Source organism: Ovis canadensis, chromosome 1, assembly GCF_042477335.2.
Source record: "Ovis canadensis isolate MfBH-ARS-UI-01 breed Bighorn chromosome 1, ARS-UI_OviCan_v2, whole genome shotgun sequence".
Taxonomy (NCBI): Eukaryota; Metazoa; Chordata; class Mammalia; order Artiodactyla; family Bovidae; genus Ovis; species Ovis canadensis.
In genome coordinates, this window is record NC_091245.1 from 28,160,848 (window position 1) to 28,175,993 (window position 15,146).

General features: G+C 35.7%; 1 protein-coding gene across 2 annotated transcripts in view; it reads left to right on the forward strand.

The window, feature by feature from the left end:
* SCP2 (sterol carrier protein 2) overlaps positions 1 to 15,146 on the forward strand; it is a 981,293-nt gene that overhangs the window by 927,923 nt on the left and 38,224 nt on the right. Inside the window, exons 9-11 of one of the 2 annotated variants that reach the window (XM_069591905.1) lie at positions 2,146 to 2,296; positions 3,391 to 3,538; positions 12,185 to 12,292. The exons of the other annotated variant lie outside the window; for it this stretch is intronic. Coding sequence (XP_069448006.1) covers positions 2,146 to 2,296; positions 3,391 to 3,538; positions 12,185 to 12,292 — 407 coding nt within the window. The remainder of the gene's footprint in view (positions 1 to 2,145; positions 2,297 to 3,390; positions 3,539 to 12,184; positions 12,293 to 15,146) is intronic. 2 annotated transcript variants of the gene reach the window in all.

Here is a 15,146-nt window from a genome sequence, read left to right on the forward strand (position 1 = left end):
TGGTGATGCCATCCAATTATCTCATCCTCTGTCATCCCCTTCTCCTCCCACCTTCAATCTTTCCCAGCATCACGGTCTTTTCCAGTGAATCAGTTCTTCATATCAGGTGGCCAAAGTGTTGGAGTTTCAGCTTCAGCATCATTCCTTCCAATGAATATTCAGGACTGATATCCTTTACGACTGACTGGTTTTATCTCCTTTCAGTCCAAGGGACTCTCAAGAGTCTTCTCCAACACTACAGTTCAAAAGCATCAATTCTTCAGCATTCAGTTTCCTTTATAGTCCAATTCCGATATCTGTACATGACTACTGGAAAAAACCCATAGCTTTGACTAGATGGATCTTTGTTGCCAATATGCTTTTTTTTTTTTAATATTCTGTCTAGGTTGGTCATAGCTTTTCTTCCAAGAAGCAAGTACCTTTTAATTTCATGGCTGCAGTCACCATCTGCAGTGATTTTGGAGCCTAAGAAAATAAAGTCTGTCACTGTTTCCATTGTTTCCCCATCTATTTGCCGTGAAGTGATGGGACTGGATGCCATGATCCTCGTTTTTGAATACTGAGTTTCAAGCTAGCTTTTTCACTCTCCTCTTTCACTTTCATCAAGAGGCTCTTTAGTTCCTCTTTGCTTTCTGCCATAAGAGTGGTGTCATCTGCGTATCTGAGGTTATTGATATTTCTCCTGGCAATCTTGATTCCAGCTTGTGCTTCTTCCAGCCCAGCGTTCCTCATGATGTACTCTGCATATAAATTAAATAAGCAGGATGACAATATACAGCCTTGATGTACTCCTTTCCCAATTTGGAGCCAGTCTGTTGTTCCATATCCAATTCTAACTGTTGCTTCTTGACCTGCTTACAGATTTCTCAGGAGGTGGGTCAGGTGGTCTGGTATTCCTCTTTCTTGAAGAATTTTTCACAGTCTTTTGTGATCCACACAGTAAATGGCTTGGCATAGTCAATAAAGCAGAAGTAGATGTTTTTCTGGAACTCTTGCTTTATCAATGATCGAGCGGAGGTTGGCAATTTGATCTCTGGTTCCTCTGCCTTTTCTAAATCCAGCTTGAACATCTGGAATTTCATGGTTCATGTACTGTTGAAGCCTGGCTTGGAGAATTTTGAGCATTACTTTGCTGGTGTGTGAGATGTATGCAATTGTGTGGTAGTTTGGGCATTCTTTAGTATTGCCTTTCTTTGGGATTGGAATGAAAACTGTCCTTTTCCAGTCCTGTGGCCACTGATGAGTTTTCCAAATTTGCTGGCATAGTGAATGCAGCACTTTCACAGCATCATCTTGTAGGATTGAAATAGCTCAATTGGAATTCCATCACCTCCACTAGCTTTGTTTGTAGTAATGCTTACTAAGGCCCACTTGACTTCGCATTCCAGGTTGTCTGGCTCTAGGTGAGTGATCATACCATTGTGATTATCTGGGTCGTGAAGATCTTTCTTGTATAGTTCTTCTGTGTATTCTTGCCACCTCTTCTTAATATCTTCTGCTTTTGTTAGGTCCACACCATTTCTGTCCTTTATTGTGCCCTGCTTTGCAAGAAATGTTCCCTTGGTATCTCTAATTTTCTTGAAGAGATCTCTAGTCTTTCCCATTCTATTATTTTCCTCTATTTCTTTGCACCTATCACTGAGGAAGGCTTTCTTATCTCTCCTTAAGCAGATTGCAAAAGTCTTAACGAAACCATGGATTTTCTGGTATCTCCTATTCTTTCGTTTCCCATTTTTCAAAAGGATTTCAGGACCGATTATTTGAGAGAGAACAGAGTTGGAGCTAGTTAGGCCTAGAGTAAAATCTTTATTGTATTAGCTTAGAAATAACCTTGTGGACTCCTCAGAAGTCACCAGAAAATACCTTGTTTGTTTGCAAAGGCAAACCTGAAATTCTTTGCAATAAGAACTTTTGGGGAGAGACCCATAGAGTCTAAGCAGTGATTGGCAGCTTTTAAATTCTTGCCAGATGTTCAATCTTCAGATGGGAAGCATGTGTAATTTTTAACTACAGATATTACTAGGCCAGTCCAGTGACCAGCAAGCATCCTCTCCCTGCCTGTCTTTCCACACTGTAAGAACCCCTACTCTGAAATCCTAGGATTGAAGTGAACAGGATATCAGTAACTATTTTACCTCCTCTTAGTCCCACTTCAGATGGTGCGGCCGCAGCAGTTTTGGCTAGTGAAGCGTTTGTGCAGAAGCATGACCTGAAATCCAAAGCTGTGGAAATTTTGGCTCAAGAGATGGTGACTGATATGCCAAGCTCATTTGAAGACAAAAGCATTATTAAAATGGTGTGTCTGAGGTTCTGTTTTGTTAATCAGTTGAGAAATTTCTTTTTAAAAGTTTAAAGTGACATCATGTCATCAGCTCTGAAAGTTTATTTACTTGAAAAAAATTGGTCTAGAAAACTTAGTATTGTAACCCATCATTTAAGAATCTAAGGGAAAATCACTTATGAGAACATATGCACTTTTAACTAACTAGTGTTCTATTTTTTAAAATTTTGGAATGATTAAATATGCCCAGAACCCCAGTGTTATAGAATTAAAAAAACAAACAAACAAACAAAAACCAAGGATGTTTTGAGGAACTTTTTGACCCTTAGCACTTTAAAAATTCTGACTGCAGATTGAGTACAAAATGGAGGAAATAAAAAAAATGAGAATTCTGACCTAGAACTCTAGGTTGAATATTTGAAGATATATACACATAAAATATGCATTATGGACACACATGTATGTAGGTAAGCATAGGGTTTACATTAGAGTTTATAAAATGACTTTATAGTAATGCTTTGAATTTTAAAATGTTTCTATAAATTCCCCAAGATAGGGTGTGGTAGAGGTAGAACTTAGGTTTTTCCAATTGCAATACATTTTCCATTGTATCACAATTTTATTGGTTGGAAAAGAGTTGAGTTTGCATGTTAAAGGGTGTTAAGAGCATGAATATTGGAAAAATGATTTGAATCCTACGTGATCTTCTATTGATAAAAGGGATTGTTTATTTTCATGTAGAAATTCACCTATATTTTTCAGTGAATCATAATAGTCTCTTGATAAATCTCTTCAATTTACCACAGCTGTATATTGTGGTTGACAGAGTTTTGTAACAGCATTGGATATGGCATGAGGAATTATAAATCCTTTTTGTATATCTGATTGAAAATTCTATTCTTTATAGTACAGAATTTAATGTGTATGTCCATTGTCTCTCCTGGATATTTTATTTGGACTTTCTGTATAATATAGAATTAACTGAGATTTCAACATTTATGGAAAATCCTTACCTGTAAAGGTTATACGTATATTAATCTTTTATAATCCTTACATGAAAGTCCCAGTTTTGATACCTTTAATGTGTTTATATATGATTTTGGTTTTAGGTTGGTTTTGATATGAGTAAAGAAGCTGCCAGAAGGTGCTATGAGAAATCTGGCCTGAGACCAAGTGATATTGACGTAATAGAACTTCACGATTGCTTTTCTACCAATGAACTTCTTACTTACGAAGCACTGGAACTGTGTCCAGAAGGTAATATCTCTGATGAAATGCAGATTAACTTACTACGTTTCACTGAGAAAATTTCACTTTCATCATCGAAACAAAATAATTCACTAATTGCTTTCCCTTCTATGTTGCCTCTGCCACACTGTGCTAAGTGAATGTAAGCTCTCTTAATGCTGGACTTTTAGGATTGTAGTTTTGGACAGTACCAAACGAGATGACAGAATACATAAATGATTTAATTTATGTAAATCAAGGGTACTTGTAATACACTATTAAGTTAAGAAAAAAAAGATAGAAAAATCACTTATGTAGTTATAGGTATTTCAGATGTGTTTGAACAAAGACCTGCAGAAGGGAAAATGAGAAGGCTAGTTGGTGGGATCTGGAGATTTTTTTTCTTTTCGTTGCTTAAGTGGTTGTACCGGTTTCTACTAGCAGTATGTGAGATTTTACTTGCTTCATCTTCTTATCAACACTTGATGTGGTTAGTTTTTAAAATCTGAACCATTCAAGAGACTATATACTGATGTTTTAATTTTCATTTTAATTTGCTTATTCCTGATAACTAATGATGTTGAGCATCTTTTCTTGTGTTTGTTGATATTTCATGTATCTTTTGTGAAGTGTTTGTTCAGATCTTTTGCCCTTTGATTATTGGGTTAGTTTTCTTCTTTATTATGTTGTAAAATTTATATAAATGTATATTCTGGATACAAGTAATGTGTCTGATATATGTGGGCTGTGAACTTTTTCTCCCAGTCTGTGGCTTGTCTATTGTTTTATTTTTTATTTTTGGCTGTTCTAGGTCTTTATTACTGCACTGGGTGCCTTTTTGTTTTATTAATGATGTCTCTTGCAGAACAAATTTTAAAAGTTTTGATTATCAGTTACGTATATTTTAATCAATTTTAAAAGATTTATTTGTTTTTTAATTGAAGGATAATTGCTTTATATAATTTTATTGTTTTGTCAAACATCAACATGAATCAGCCATAGGTGTACATATATCTCCTCCCTCTTGAGCCTCCCTCCCATCTCCCTCCTCATCCCACCCCTCTGGGTTGATACAGAGTCCCTATTTGAGTTCCCTGAGACATATAGCAAATTCTCATGGGCTATCTATTTTACATATGGTAAGGTAAGTTTCCATGTTACTCTCTCCATGCATCTCACCCTCTCCTCCCCTCTCCCTATGTTGATAAATCTGTTCTATTCTCTATGTCTCTTTTTCCATTGCTGCCTTACAGATAAATTCAGTGGTACCATCTTTCTAGATTCCACATATATGCGTTATTATATAATATTTATCTTTCTCTTTCTGAATTACTTCACTCTGTATAATAGGCTCTAGGTTCATCCACCAATTAGAACTGACTCAAATGCATTCCTTTTTACGGCTGAGTAATATTCCATTGTGTATATGTACCACAACTTCTTTATCCATTCATCTGTTGATGGACATCTAGGTTGCTTCTGTGTTCTAGTTATAATAAATAGTACTGCAGTGAACATTGGGTACCTGTGTCTTTTTCAATTTTGATTTCTTCTGGGTATATGCCTAGGAGTGGGATTGCTGGGTCATATGGTGGTTTTATTCCTAGTTTTTTAAGGAATCTCCATACCATCTTCCAAAGTGACTGTATCAGTTTATCTTCCCACCAACAATGTAAGAGGGTTCCCTTTTCTCCACACTCTCTTCAGCATTTATTGTTTGTAGACTTTTTGATGATGGCCATTCTATCTGGTCGGAGAAGGCAATGGCACCCCACTCCAGTACTCCTGCCTGGAAAATCCCATGGACGGAGGAGCCTGGAGGCCTGCAGTCCATGGGGTTGCTGAGGGTCGTCCATGACTGAGCGATTTCACTTTCACTTTCATGCATTAGAGAAGGAAATGGCAACCCACTCCAGTACTCTTGCCTGGAGAATCCCAGGGATGGGGGAGCCTAGTGGGCTGCTGTCTCTGGGGTCGCACAGAGTCAGACACGACTGAAGCGACTTAGCAGCGTTCCATCTGGTGTGAGGTGATATCCCATTGTAGTTTTGATTTACATTTCGCAAATAATGAGTGATGTTGAGCATCTTTTCATGTATTTGTTAGCCATCTGTATGTCTTCTTTGGAGAAATGTCTGTTTAGGTCTTTCCCCACTTTTCAATTAGGTTGTTTGTTTTCCTGGTATTGAGTTGTATGAGCTGCTTATATACTTTAAAAATTAATCCTTTGTCAGTTGTTTCATTTGCTATTATTTTCTCCCATTCTGAGAGTTGTCTTCTTATCTTGTTTATAGTTTCCTTTGTTGTCCAAAAGCTTTTAAGTTTAATTAGGTCTCACTTGTGTACTTTTGTTTTTATTTCCATTACTGTAGGAGGTGGGTCATAGAGGATCTTGCTTTGATTTATATCAAGTGTTCTGCCTATGTTTTCCTTTAAGAGCTTTATAGTTTCTGGTCTTACATTCAGGTCTTTAATCCATTTTGAGTTTATCTTTGTGTATAGTGTTAGAAGTGTTCTAATATCATTCTTTTTCATGTAGCTATCCAGTTTTCCCAGCACCAGTTATTGAAAAGGCTGTCTTTGCCCCATTGTATATTCTTGCCTCCTTTGTAAAAAACAAGGTGCTGATAGGTGCATGGGTTTATTTCTGGGATTTCTATCTTGTTCCCTTGGTCTATATTTCTGTTTTTGTGCCAGTACCATACTGTCTTGATGCCTGTAGCTTTGTAGTATAATCTGAAGTCAGGAAGGTTGATTCCTCCAGCTCCATTCTTCTTTCTCAAGATTGCTTTGGCTATTTGGGATCTTTTGTGTTTCCATATGAATTGTGAAATTTTTTGTTCTAGCTCTGAAAAATGCCATTGGTAATTTGATAGGGATCACATTGAATCTATAGATTGCGTAGTATAGTCATTTTCCCAAGACTGATTCTTCATACCCAGAAACGTGGAAATCTCTCCATCTGTTTATGTCACCTTTGATTTCTTTCATCAGTGTCTTATAATTTTCTGTGTATAGTTCTTTTGTCTCCTTAGGTATGTTTATTCCTAGATATTTTATTCTTTTCTTGCAATGGTGAAAGGGATTGATTCCTTAATTTCTCTTTCTTATTTTTCATTGTTAGTATATGGGAATGCAAGTAATTTCTGTGTATTGATTTTGTATCCTGTGACTTTGCTAAATTCACTTTAATCAATTTTTTAAAGGTTCAGGCTTTTTATATTCTAAGAAACTTGTCTACCCCAAGATTGTAAAGATTGTCTTCAGTTTTTATTCTAGGGTTTCTATAGTTTTCAATTTTACTTTGAAGTATATGATCTATTTTGAGTCAGTTCTTATGTTTGGTATAAGATAAAGGTTGGAAGGAATGATGCTAAAGCTGAAACTCCAGTACTTTGGCCACCTCATGCGAAGAGTTGACTCATTGGAAAAGACTCTGATGCTGGGAGGGATTAGGGGCAGGAGGAGAAGGGGACGACAGAGGATGAGATGGCTGGATGGCATCACTGACTCAATGGACTTGAGTCTGAGTGAACTCTGGGAGTTGGTAATGGACAGGGAGGCCTGGCGTGCTGCGATTCATGGGGTTGCAAAGAGTTGGACACGACTGAGTGACTGAACTGAACTGAACTGAAAGGTTGATACTGTTCTTTTTATTCCTATACTCATATTCAGCACCATTTATTGGAATGACTTTCTCTCCATTGAATTGCTTTATCACCTTTGTCAAAAATTGCCATATGCATGAGGATCCATTTTTGGATTCTATCTTCTGTTCCATTGATCTCCGTGTCTATCTTTCACCAATATAAAATTATTGTATTCACCAATATAATTATATTATCACCAATTATAATTATATTATCACCAATATAAAATATAAAATTATTTTTGGCTACTGTGTTTATTCTACTCTGCTCTATTAGATAGGATAAATTCTCCACCTTTGTTCTTTTTAGAAATTATTTTGCTTATATTAGGTCCTTTGCATCACCATGTACATCTCAGAATTAATTTGTCAATTTCTATAAAGTAAAAAGCTGGCTGGAATTTTCATTGTGATTTTATTGAGTCTTGCATCTGGTCCCATCACTTCATGGCAAATAGATGGGAAACAATGGAAACAGTGGATTTTCTTGGGCTCCAAAATCACTGCACATGGTGACTGCAGCCATGAATTTAAAAGATGCTTGCTCCTTTGAAGAAAAGCTATGACCAACCTAGACAGCATATTAAAAAGCAGAGATATTACTTTGCCAACAAAGGTCTGTCTAGTCAAAGCTATGGTTTTTCCAGTAGTCATGTATGGATGTGACAGCTGGACAATAAAAAAGGCTGAGTGCCAAAGAAATGATGCTTTTGAACTGTGGTGTTAGAGAAGACTCTTGAGATTCCTTGGACTGCAAGGAGATCCAACCAGTCCATCCTAAAGGAAGTCAGTCCTGAATATTCATTAAAAGGACTGATGCTGAAGGTCCAACACCTTGATTACATGCAAAGAACTGACTCCTTGGAAAAGACCTTGATGCTGGGGAAGACTGAAGGCAGGAGGATAAGGGGAACACAGAGGATGAGATGGCTAGATGGCATCACTGACTTGATGGACATGAGTCTGAGCAAGCTCTGGGAGTGGGTGATAGACAGGGAAGCCTGGTGTACTGCAGTCCATGGGGTCACAGAGTCAGACACGACTGAGCAACTAAACTGAACTGAGCTAGATTCATTTAGAGAGAATTGTCATCTTAACAGTGTTAACTCTTCTAAACCATTATATGTGTATATCTCCTTTAGCTTCTAACAGGATGCTTCTTGTTTTCAATATAGGTCTTTTGTTAGGTTTATTCCTTGGAATTAAAATTCCAATGATTTTTGGTGTAATTTTAACCTTCATTTTCCAATATTTGCTGATAGTATGAAAGAATGCAATTGATTTTAAAAAAGCTTGAAAACTGTGACTTTGCTAAATCCACTTATTCTAGTAGTTATTTTCCAGATTATGAGTGATTTTTCTATGTAAACAATCATGCCATTTGCCAATGACAGTTTACATCTTCCTTTCTGATATTTTTATTTTTTCTTACCTTATTGCAATGACTGTGAGCTTTAGTATCATAATGAATGAAAGTAGTGAAAGTGGGCATCCTTACCTTGTTCCTGATCTCAGGGGATACAATTTAATCTTTTACCATTATGTATGTTAGCCACAGTTTTTTTTTTGTTGTTTTGTTTTTGTTTTTGGCTGTTGTTGATGCCATTTATCATGCTGAGAAAGTTACCTACTGTTCTTAGTTTGCTGAGTTTTTTTTTTTTTTTTTAATCATGAAGGGGTGTTGGATCTAAAAAATTCTTCTACATCTATTAAAATGATCATATAGTTTTTTTCCTTTATTTTGTTGATGTGAATTACATTGATTTCAAATGTTAAATTAACCTTGTGTTTCTGGGATTAATCTTACTTGGTCATATTATTTAACCTTTTAATATATTGTTAGATTCAGTTGAGCATTTTGTGAATAATATTTGCTTATATATTCATGAAATATATTTTTCTATAGTTTTCTTCTTTTCTAAGTTGTTTTATGCTGATCTCTGAAAATAAATTGAGCAGTGATTGCTCATTCTGTATTTTCTAAAATTGTTAGTATAAGATTAATGTTAGTTCTTCCTTGACTATTTTGTAGAATTTACTGGTATAATCAAGTTGTTTAAAGTTTTCTTTGGCAGTATGTTTTCAACAAATTAATATTTATTAATAGAGACAGGAATATTTATATTTTTTATTTCTTCCTGTGTCTATTAATTTTGGCAAGATACATTTTTTCAAAAAAGCTGTTATTACTTAAGTAGTCAGATTTGTCAGCTGAAGTTGTTCAGAGTGTTCTGTTTTTATCCTTTTAATTTCTATAGAATCCATGCTTACTTTTTTTTATTCCTGATGTTGATGGTTTTTGTTCTTTCTCCTTTTTTACCTTCATCTGCCTACCTAGAGGTTTGCCACTTTTGTTGAGCTTTAGAAAGATTTGGCTTTTGACTTTGTCATTGTCTTCTTTCCCCCTCTATTTCACTGATCTCTGCTTTTCATTATTTCTCTCCTTTAATTTACTTTGGGTTTATTTTGACTTTTTAAAGTTTCTTATGACAGATAATTTATTTTAGATCTTTCTCCATTTCTAATGTAGTATGTAAAGCTGTGTGTTTTTCTGTGAGCATTATGTTAGCTGCATTCCACAGATATTTTAAAAATTTTATTTATTTTAATTGGAGGCTAATTACAATATTGTAGTGGTTTTTGCCATACATTGACATGAATCAATCATAAGTGTACATGTGTCCTCCATCCTGAACCTCTCCCACCTCCCTCCACATCCCATCCCTCAGGGTCATCCCAACGCCCCAGCCCTGAGTGCCCTGTCTCATGCATTGAACCTGAACTGGCAATCCAGTTCACATATAGTAATATACATGTTTCAATGCTTTTCTCTCAAATCATCCCACCCTCGCCTTCTCCCACAGAATCCAAAAGTCTGTTCTTTACATCTGTGTCTCTTGCTGTCTCACATATAGGGTCATCATTACCATCTTTCTAACTTGCACATATATGTGTTAATATACTGTATTGGTGTCTTTCTTTCTGACTTACTTCACTTTGTATAATAGGCTTCAGTTTCATCCACCTCATTAGAACTGATTCAAATGCTTTCTTTTTAATAGCTGAGTAATAGTTCATCTTGTATATGTACCACAGCTTTCTTATCCATTCATCTGCTGATGGACATCTAGGTTGCTTCCACGTCCTAGCTATTGTAAACAGTGATGCAAGGAACGTTGAGGTACACGTGTCTCTTTCAATTCTGGTTTCCTTGGTGTGTATGCCCAGCAATGGGATTGCTGGGTTGTGTGGCAGTACTATTTCCAGTTTTTTAGGGAATCTCCACACTGTTCTCTGTAGTGGCTACACTAGTTTGCATTCCCACCGACAGTGTATGAGGGTTCCCTTTTCTTCAGACCCTCTCCAGCATTTGTTGTTTCTACAAAAAGTCCACAGGTTTTTAATATCCATTGTCATTTAGTTCAAAATATTTAAAATGTCTGTTTAATGTCTAATTTTGTCTTTGACCTGTTAAACTATTTAGAGATGAGTTGTTTAGTATCTAAGGATTTTGAATTTTCATAGGTATCTTATTGCTTTCTATTGTAATTTTGTCGTAGTCAGAGATTATGTTTTATTTGTTTTTGATCCTTTTAAACTAATTGAAATTTATTTTATGGCTCAGCACATGGTATATATTGGTGAACTTACATGTACTTGAAAAATAATGGTGATTTCGAGATTGTTAGATGTAGTGTTCGATATATGTCAGTTAAATCAAGATGATTGATAGAACTTTTCAGATCTTCTATGTCTCCACTAATTTATTAGACATGCTGTATCACCTGCTGAGAGAGGAGTGTTAGAATCTCATACTATAGTTGTACTACAGTTGTGGAGCTATCTCTTTTTAAAATTTTATCAATTTTTGCTTTTTTTATTTTAAGGCTCTGTTATTTATGGTTTTTACGTCTTCCTGATGAGTTGTTTGTTTTTTTCCATTATCAAGTATTCTACTTTACCTCTGGTTATATTCTTTGTCAAGAAGTCTCTTTTATCTGACTAACATAGCCATGCCAGCCTTCTTATGCAGCAACCAGAGAAAAAGCTGTGCAGCAACAAAGACCCAGCACAACCAAAAATAAATATATAAATAAATGATTGTGTGTATGTTAGTTACTTAGTCATGTCCGACTCTTTGTGACCCCATGGACTCTGGCCTACTAGGCTCCTCTTTCCATGGAATTCTCCAGGCAAGAATACTGGAGTGGGTTGCTGTTTCCTTCTCCAGGGAATCTGCCCAACCCAGGGATCAAACCCGGGTTTCCTGGTCTGGGCAGATTCTTTACGGTCTGAACTACCATCAAAAGCTATTAGATGCCTCTGGTAGCATCACCACGGCCATTATCATCATTATTTGGACACATTTCACCTCTCATTACCAGAAATATCATCTGGAAGAATATTTTATATGATGCATACATTATTGTTTACTCCTTAACCACCTGGATGAATGACCACAGAATTGATAAGAATGTTGAGGCTGCCAAGCATGTGATATAATTTTTTTTTCTTTAAGCTTACATTATGCTTAACAGTGTTTTCAGCCTTTTTTTTTCATGAAAGTGCTCTTTTTTTCTCTCTCTCTCTCTCCCCTTTTCACACTGATGTTTACTAAGAATATTTATATAGCATGTAATGTACAGTTGAAAATGGAAATGAATACATTTTGGCAAAATTATGAATTTTTAAACCTAGTATTATTTTATTGTATCTATTTCAGTGTTTTTCTTATGGTTCTCTGAATCTCTGTTATATTAAGAGCAATTTTGGAAGCAGAAAGCTCTTAGGAACTAATAGGAGCTTTGTTTCATGCAAGAAATGTTCTGAAAATATAAGCCTTTATTACCCAATATTTATTACCTCACTTTTAGAAGTGCTTATGTCAATTTGATGTTAGTATGAGCCATCAAGAACTGTTTGGTCCAAGAAATTCATGGCTATCCATAAGTTAAAAAAACAAAAAAGAATATAATTTATCCCAATGTTATTTCTTACATTTATGAATATTATTTTTCCTTCTATAGGTCAAGGTGGAAAACTGGTTGAAAGAGGAGATAATACTTATGGAGGAAAGTGGGTCGTAAATCCTAGTGGTGGATTAATTTCAAAGGGGCACCCACTTGGAGCTACAGGTAATGATACACATAGATTTCATAATTTTTAAATCATTTTTGGCATAAGTGTGAATGATTTGGTCATTGATGTAAGTGAATGATTTTATTCTCTGAGTTTGGTATGCAGTGTTTTAAATGACTATTTAACTATGATATTTTCAATTTTTGTTAAGTATAGTATAGTTCAAAAATCTTGATTAATTGTTGAGAATTTGAATTAGTTGAAACTCTGAGTTCAACAAAAAGTATTTTTTAAATTCAATTATTGTAAAATAGGTGTACAACTTAATTAACAAGATGTTTCCAAATAGGGATGCTGCCAGATCTGCTAGATAGGATCATGTGAAATAGCACATTATTTACGTATAGTTGCATATGTGGTGGGTGTTGTATAGAAATTTTTTTCTCTCTAGAGAACTGGTCTAAAAGTTATGAGAATTTTACTGTGGATCTACTGCTACCTGGCCATGTGACTTTTTTGAATAATTTTCAATTATTAATGATTAGTCAGTCACGCTGACTCTTAGTTTCCTTAACTGTGAAATGAAGAAATTGTACAAAGTGGTTTCCAAAATAGCATAGCACTAAAATTCTGAGATTTATTTTATGAAGACAGGTAGGTTTAGTATTTTTTTATATTGTCTTATGTATTAAGTAAAATTGTATAAATTATCAGAAATTCCAAAATAGAGAAGAATTGGAATTTATAGTATATTTATTTCAGCAATTGATTTTGGTTTATTTCTATTTATCACTCAAATTAGGTAATCTTATAAACTAGTAGGAAAAATGAGTATGCATAGATAGAGTGTAAGAGAGAAATAGGTAGAAAGGCACATACAATTGTAGTATAATGTGCCACTTACTCTTCGTTTTCTATTCTTTCTGTTTTTGCTTCTTTTCTCTCTTTGATACTATCTTGTTATTAACTGAATATTTTTTAGTATTTTATTTTCTCTCTTCTATTGAATTGTTTCCTTTTCTCATTTTTTTGGTGTTTGCTCTAGGATTTACAACATGCATCTTTAATTTACCATGGTCTACCTTCAAATAATGTCATAAAATATCACTTATAGGAATTTTTCTAATAGCATATTTCCATATACCCTGATACTCTGTGCTACTATTGTCATACATTTACTTCTGAATGTATTATAAACCCCACACTATACTATTACTATTATTATTGCTTTAAATAGTTTAATATGTTTAAAATATCTTTAAAAGTAATCTAAAAACAAGGTAAACAAGAGTGATGTTACTAAGAGTGGCAGAATAACAACACCTGAAAATACTCTCTGTTACAAAATTACCAAGAACATTTGCAAAAATTGTCAAGATCAACTTTTTCAGTTGATTAATTAACCAAAGGCTTACAATAATCTGGAGCAACATTTATTAAAAAGAAGTCAACAGCTCTATCTCTGTAAGAACAACAAGCTTTGTGGCACTTTTTACTTGCTCTGATATCAGTCCTTTTCTCCAGCTCCATGGTAGCCTTGCAAACAAGAGCCTGCAGTCATGGTGAAAACTAGCAGATTACCCAGCACTGAAAGTGAAGTCACTCAGTCGTGTCCGACTCTTTGTGACCCCATGGACTGTAGCCTACCAAGCTCCTCTGTCCATGGGATTCTCCAGGCAAGAATACTGGAGTGGGTTGCCATTTCCTTCTCCAGGGGATCTTCCCGACCCAGGGATTGAACCCGGGTTTCCTGCATTGCAGGCAGACGCTTTAACCTCTGAGCCACCAGGGAAGCCTGGAGAAATCAAAATTGAGTTGAAGTTCTTTCAAATCCCCATGCTTAGAGGCTTGTCATTATTTGACCTGTCTGGAAGTTCTCTGGTAAACCATTCTCAAAAAGCTTGTCTTTGTGTAACCCAAAGAGAACATGCCCAGTGCAAACAGTATTTTCCTCAAAGTGATTTGTCAAAAACAATCAGCAACAACTGTTTAACAATGTAGTCACTTAAGATGTCAAAAACAGATGGAGCAAACAACAAATTAAGCACCCCCACTTCCCAAAAAAAGCTTAAAAGGAAAAGCTGGTGAATGAGTTGTCCATTTTGTTGTTGTTCAGTTGTGTCCAACTTTTTGTGACCCCATGGACTGCAGCATGCCAGGCTTCCCTGTACTTCACTATCTTTTGCAGTTTGCTCAGACTCATTTCCATTGACTCAATGATGCCATCCAACCATCTCATCTTCTGTTGCTCCCTTCTCTTCATGCCCTCAATCTTTCCCAGCATCAGGGTCGTTTCCAGTGAGTCAGCACTTGGCATCAGGTGGCCAAAGTATTGGAGCCTCAGTTTCAGCATCAGTCCTTCCAATGAGTATTCATGATTGACTTCCTTTATGATTGATTGGTTTGATCTCCTTGCAGTCCAAGGGACTCTCAAGACTCTTCTCTAATACCATAGTTTGAAACCATAAATTCTTTGGTACTCACCCTTCTTTATCATCCCATTCTCACATCCATACATGATTACTGGAAAAACCATAGCTTTGACTATATGGACCTTTGTTGGCAAAGTGATATCTCTACATTTTTTAAAATTTATTTTTTAATTGAAGGATAATTGCTTTACAGAATTTTGTTGTTTTCTGTCAAACCTCAAGACAAATCAGCCATAGGTATACATATATCCCCTCCCTATTGAACCTCTCTCCCATATCCCTTCCCATCTCACCCCTATAGGTTGATATAGAGCCCCTGTTTGAGTTTCCTGAGCCATACAGCAAATTCCCATTGGCTATCTTTTTTACATATGGTAGTGTAAGTTTCTATGTTACTCTTTCCATACATCTCACCCTCTTCTCCCTTCTCCCCATGTCCATAAGTCTATTCTCTATGTCTGTTTCTCCATTGCTGCCC